This window comes from Triticum aestivum, chromosome 2A, assembly GCF_018294505.1.
Source record: "Triticum aestivum cultivar Chinese Spring chromosome 2A, IWGSC CS RefSeq v2.1, whole genome shotgun sequence".
NCBI lineage: Eukaryota > Viridiplantae > Streptophyta > Magnoliopsida > Poales > Poaceae > Triticum > Triticum aestivum.
In genome coordinates this window covers 6,892,052-6,898,197 of record NC_057797.1, presented here as the reverse complement: position 1 = coordinate 6,898,197, position 6,146 = coordinate 6,892,052, and the positions used below count along the sequence as shown (strand labels likewise).

Genomic DNA, 6,146 nt, shown 5'->3' with positions numbered 1-6,146 from the left:
GGGGGGGGGTACCTGAGATGGGTGAGTAGTAAGAAAGAATCCGACTGTCGGCGCGAACTCATTCCCGTGCCTAAAAGGATGCCGGATAGTGGAGGAACGGTCAGTATGGAGTATTACATGGCATAATGGTATCAGCCATAACTAAACAACGTTAACCATTAGAACATGTGGAAATGCGAGCGAAATGAACAAATTAGGCACATGAACTTTGACAATCTAACACAGTGGGCAACCGTTTTCAGGATGTCACAGAAGCAGGTTTTGAAGGAATTAAATAGAAGAGGAAGAATTGCAAGGCAGCATAATGTTGCTAATCTAGCATGTATTCCCCATAAAGCAAGTTTGTATCCACTCTGGCATGAATGTGTCAGTCAGTACAGCGGGTTTGCATCAACTCTAGATTACTCAGTTAAATCACTAATACTTGTGCAGCAGTAAGAAATTCCTCAGACAGCGCATCAAATCATCAGTAGTACTACAAAAGAAGAAGAGGATTGGGTGTGCTATTGCTCAAGCATGCTGCTTGGTACCTGCTGGGGGAGCAGTAGTGGAGGAAATGCGGGCCTGGGGGCACCATCTTGATCCCTCTGAACCTGGGGCCGACCGAGAACACCTGAATCAGCAGCAGGGAAAACCAATCTCAGAACTGAAGCTGTAGCCGCCGGTTGGGGGTGGGTGGGGGTGGAGAGGGCTGGCGTACTACCTGCGTGTCGAGGCCGAGGACGGTGTGCTGGGGCACGTCGAGGAGCAGGAGGGTGACCCCCTTCCGCGCCAGCTCCGTGGCCGCCTCGGGGTCCATCCGCGCCGCCGCGCCTGCTCCGCTGCTCCCCATGCCAGCAGCGCCCGACGCGGCCAGCTCTCGGCGTCGCTCGGTGCTGGGCCAAGCTGCTCACGGGACCGCCGGGGGAGGGGGGCGGAGCGCGAGGCCGCCGGCGGTGGGAGGAGAGAGAAGCAGCGGCCGCCGCCTGGAGAACTGTTTTTTTTTAGGGAAGCTTGGAGAAGTGGCGAGAGAGACGATGGGCTGTTCGTTTTACGCCCTTCCCCACCAGGTTTGGGGCCCAAATAGAGCAGGCCAAGGCCTTCCAGCGGATGAAGCACACCTTTTTTTTCCGGGGGAATGAAGCGATAGTAAAAAAGTTTTTTTTTAAGGGCGATAGTAAAAAAGTTGTGCTTCACGGTACGGTGACGATGCTTCCTGAAAAGTGAAGACCGCGGTTTGTTTTCATGTTTCTTCATTCGGTTTCTTTTTTTATTCGGTTTCGAAGATCTCAAAGTGAGAAATGCAACAATAAAAATGGCTTGTGATTTGGACACACGGTTTGAAAAAAATAAAAGGTATAATAAAATCCACGAAAATATTTGCACAGCTCTCAGGGTTGTGACCTTTCAAAGGGTTACCTCTTAATTACTGATTTTACCAAACCCCAGGATCCACGATGGATTGCCGCCCCAAGAGATAACCCCCTAAGAAAAAAAAGCACCTCTAGAAGAAATCTCCACGATGCTTCAAACAAATCCAAAGTTGCTCGAGTTTTCCGAGCTCCGTTTTTTCTCAAGCTCCTCTGATGTCATCTCTAACAAAAATTTGTGAGCACCTATAAAAATTCATACATCTCTGGTTCAGATTTTTTTATTTACTTTTTTGTTATATATTTTTAATCACGGTGCGCCTGGGTGCAGAAACACCGCACTCTGACTCGCTAATCAAATACAAGAAGATAATGATATCATTCTCTAGGATTGCCAGTTCATGAGAGATGAAGGATCTACTCCCTCTGTAACTTTTTATAAGACGTTTTTAGAGTCCATGACAGCGTCAAAAAACATCTTACATTAAGTTACAGAGGGAGTAGTATTTACATGCCAGTATTTCAGATAATGCATGCACAGCATATGATCAACAAACACAACAACAATCTCCATGACAACTCAATTCGATTGACGTTCCATAATTCCAACGGTAACACAACAACCTCCCCAACATGGAACCATAATGACGAAGCTAGTATTTATTTAATTAACGTGCAAATACGGCAGAAGAGAAGGATCGTCATGTATAGGGGCTTCCTCCTTCCCCTATAATTTATTACAGTCTCTACATGTTCCAAACACCGATGATTGCCCAAGGCTTATTAACACAACAGACTTTTTTCATTGTCTCAATGGAAACCGCAACGGCGTTGTGCGATTCATGGCACGATGGCGTTGTCGTTGCAGCCGTGAAAGGCAGCCAACAGTTTCTGCAGACATTCTTGTGCTGAAGGATCCCCCTGTGTTCCAGCAAGAAAATACAGTCAGTATTACATATATGCAATCTTTTGACATCTACTTCAGTGGACCAAAATGAATCTTGGGAGCAGCATTATTATAGCCCAAGTATCAAGACACACCATGAGGTAGCCATTGAATGTCCCATCTCGTATCACGCTGGGGAGATTTGTTTTAAGCACCGCACGGCCCCTGCATGCATCGGAGAGAAGAAGAAAACAACATTGGCACTACTTGATAAGTATAAGGCGTGAAAAGATATCACAACAACGGGAATGACGGCAGGTACAAACCTACGATGATCAAATAGCCTAAGGTAACACCGGATAATGCACTTCAGCAACCTTGCCGAAGGCCGTTCATCTGGTGAGTCAACCCTTTTTTGTAAAGCAAAAGCAATAGCATAGAAAGGACCGCGAGTGTCGCAACATTGCTCCAAACCAACTTTGGTTAGCAGAACCTTTAGGAGAATGAAAGTGGACACCTGCAAAATGAGTGGGCAATGGTCATAGAAATTAGCAAAAATGAGTGTCCATCCGTTATGGGGCTTATCTCTAGGATTTGCTTCTACTTTAACTTCACCTGCAACAAGAGACAGGCTCCTGATATTTTTAACTTGTGTGGATTATTATAAGCAAAAGAGGTGTTACAAGGAAAATAACAATGTTACATATAATAATTGTTGAGATGACGTGGTGGAAGTATATCTGCTACAAAAAACAGCTGAATCTGTAGCCCAAACAATAGGGGGGGCTTAAGCTTCAAAGCTATATTGGACAAAATGTGTTCATACTTGCTTGTAGATCAGTAAAGTTGTTCTATTAATTCGAAATTATATTAAACCTGCTTTTCAATTGCCATTGTATCCCATGGGGATGGAATCCTGGTGGGGGCAAGAACAGGGGAGAAGTCTTCCTAATAAATCGTGCGTTGAGCATAAGCAACATATATTTTATATGAGAGTAAAGGTGTCTAGCTACATACGGTTTTTGAAGGCTCATTGCCCATCTCCATGATGTTCAAGCACAAAGGAATGGTTTCACGTTGGAGCAAATACTCAGCAGCTTCAGCATTCTCATCCTGCATGCACATATCACAAGGAAAACAAAACTAAATCTCATTTGCAAAACTCATATTGATAAAACAAAACATAGATCTTCAAAATATTATGATGTATTTGAACAAAATGAAGGGGAAGATTGAGGATAATATGCAACAAAACAAGTTTATCCTTTCAAGCTTGCTGGGAACTGCATTATGTGGTGACAAACTGACCATATTATCTATATCCGTATCAGCTAATTTGAAGGTGATATAATGTGTTCACCGCGTTGTGCTAAAAACATAACTAACTATTCAGAATCATTACGACAAAACTTCTCTGCAAATTATAAATAAATACTCGCTCTGTCCGGAAATACTTGTCATCAAAATGAATAAAAGGAGATGTATCTAGATGTATTTTAGTTCTAGATACCCCTTTTTGTCCATTTTGATGACAAGTATTTTCGGACGGAGGGAGTATGTAACTATATTTCCCTTCCATGTTGGTTGAGTTATTCCCATTCCATGTAGAACAAGGATGGTAAACCAATTTGAAATTCATGCCGACGTACATAAGTTAATTGACAAATGCATTGCATATTATGTGAAACAAGCCGGATTTTCCTATCTAGTTTCAGGCCATGTAAGAAATTTAAACTTTCAGCGTTCCAAGTACGAGTTACCTTTACTAGAGCACCAATGACACCCAAAGTGGCGAGCCGCAACTGCTCAAAAGGTTGGGCCTTGTCGACGGTACGCAAGAATGGGTACAGGTACAATGGAATATCAGCTGAAATACCAAAAACAAATCATTGACAAAAAGATCCAAAAACTAAAGGTTTATAAAAGTGAAAAACCTTTTGTGACTCTATATCATATTGAGAACAGTGTCATATATAAAACTATTACAAATCAACTACTAAGATAGTAGCTAGCAAAAGTGTTTAGCCAAAACATATGATAACTGACAAAGCACATCAACAGTGCATTGAAATCTAATACGTGAAGTGGTTCTCATTACCTTCTATGAAAGGGCTTCTGGTCTCAGGGAGTGATGCAATGCACTGCAATAACAAATAGAAATAGAAGAGGTTAAAGAAATATGTTACAAAATTATTGTGTGAAGTTCAAGGTAATTAAGAACAAATATGCATTACAAACTCCTTTGTCGAACATTAAACCATCATATGACAGCAACAAGAAATCAAATATTCTTCCATTATGCTTTTATTTTTTCCTAAGTGCATACCTGAAAAAGTGCAAGCACATTGCAGACTTGGGTTGATGCAGCCGACGTTAAAGTTGGAGGCGAAAGTGCAGGGTAGATTCTAAGAATCTCCTGTTTATGTTTCAAGTAGCCAAGTAGGCCAGTGAGAAACTAAGATTGGAAATTCAGAACTTAATAATAAATGATACTATCACTTACTACAAGAAGACTGAATATGACCAAGAATGACTAACTACCATATCAAACTGATTATTTTTAATAAATAGGCTAAAAGGCTCAAAACCTTGTTTTTTGTGGTTTCACACATGCTCATACTAAATTCGCAAATATAGAAGGAGCAAATGATTATGACAAACCTGGACCAACGCAGCAACTGTGCCGAATGAGTACCACAACAAAGGAGCCAGATCCGGAAACATCTCCCTCATCTAAAATTTAATGAAACAACATTATATAACAAAATAGGGTCTTCCTTGATGATTATGCAAACTAATAAATGAACATAAAATCGACCATTGTTCGGTTCAGAAGCATTGCTGAATTGATCGGTCACTATTGACAAATCAGATTGTAACATACAAAGAGTGTTGTATCTCTTCATCAAAGCAGCATTGTCTACAAGTAAAAAAAACATCCACTTTGGAATGGTTCATATCCCTGGCAACTATTATGATGAAGGGTTTGCCCCCGCTTTATATTATAAAGCAACCATCCAATACATCCAGCTCACTGGGGCACAGCACAGACAAACCCAAAAGGAAAAACAAGATAAAGGAAAGAGAAACAAATGCCGACACCGGCAGATCAACGAAGAAAAGAAGACCGGCAACCGGTGCACCCTCCGGAGAAGTTCCACCACGTTCCTAGCACTCTGAAGCGTCGCCTACCAAGCAACACCTTCAAGAAGGAATGCGACGGTGCCGCCGCTGTTGCCCATACAAGTCCTAGGGTTTCTCCTGGTACGCGCAACACAGTGGGGAAGGGGTATCCCCGACGCTCTTCAGGAAGGCCTGGTGGCGCCCGCAGGTGTCACCACGTCGGTGCCAGACGAGCCGCCAGGGATTTCTCCCGACCGAACAACCACTACCACCCCGGACACTCTGTAGTGCACCACCCAACCTGCCGCCCACCAGCATGTGCCACCACGGTCACCGAACCAACATCGCCATCTCAGTGGGGCCGCCAACACGAGACCTACAGGAAAGGAAAGGAGACAACAGCCACGGGAGCAACCACAACTCGACCGGCGGGAGGGGACATCCTCCACCGCCCTCGCGAAGCTGACCGGACGCAACGACAAGGACCTACCAGGCCCTGACGGCCCGGCCAGGCCCAAATGGGTCCAGACAGTCCCTGCCCGCACATTGCAGCACGGCGGCCGATGAAGCCGCCACCGCCCGCAGACCATCATCACCTCACCACCACCAGGGAGCAACGCCGCCGCCGAACCACCGGCCCGCCCCAACCCAGATGGGGCCCAAAAGGGCCCAGATCTGCCGAGAAGGGCGTCGCCAGCCACCACACCGGCCCGCGACCAACGGCTGCGCCGCCGCGTCAAGGGCACTTGTGGCCCGCGGGATTGCCGCCGTCGAGCCACACCGCCGCC

The 6,146-nt window shown here is 44.8% G+C and overlaps 2 protein-coding genes across 3 annotated transcripts in view; both read right to left on the bottom strand.

Moving 5' to 3' along the window:
- LOC123186952 (protein AAR2 homolog) overlaps positions 1 to 1,022 on the bottom strand; it is a 6,333-nt gene extending 5,311 nt beyond the window's left edge. The window contains exons 1-3 of one of the 2 annotated variants that reach the window (XM_044598684.1): positions 704 to 1,022; positions 531 to 613; positions 13 to 70 (exon numbers count right to left, since the gene is read on the bottom strand). In XM_044598684.1, the coding sequence (XP_044454619.1) occupies positions 13 to 70; positions 531 to 613; positions 704 to 832 (270 nt within the window). In that variant the 5' untranslated portion in view covers positions 833 to 1,022. The remainder of the gene's footprint in view (positions 1 to 12; positions 71 to 530; positions 614 to 703) is intronic. The other variant, XM_044598683.1, reaches the window with a different exon arrangement.
- Positions 1,023 to 1,915: 893 nt separating this feature from the next.
- Positions 1,916 to 6,146, bottom strand: part of LOC123184189 (CCR4-NOT transcription complex subunit 9) — a 5,164-nt gene continuing 933 nt past the window's right edge. The window contains exons 2-9 of the mRNA XM_044596350.1: positions 4,897 to 4,968; positions 4,562 to 4,651; positions 4,334 to 4,376; positions 3,996 to 4,102; positions 3,253 to 3,348; positions 2,562 to 2,752; positions 2,391 to 2,460; positions 1,916 to 2,270 (exon numbers count right to left, since the gene is read on the bottom strand). Coding sequence (XP_044452285.1) covers positions 2,190 to 2,270; positions 2,391 to 2,460; positions 2,562 to 2,752; positions 3,253 to 3,348; positions 3,996 to 4,102; positions 4,334 to 4,376; positions 4,562 to 4,651; positions 4,897 to 4,968 — 750 coding nt within the window. The 3' untranslated portion in view covers positions 1,916 to 2,189. The remainder of the gene's footprint in view (positions 2,271 to 2,390; positions 2,461 to 2,561; positions 2,753 to 3,252; positions 3,349 to 3,995; positions 4,103 to 4,333; positions 4,377 to 4,561; positions 4,652 to 4,896; positions 4,969 to 6,146) is intronic.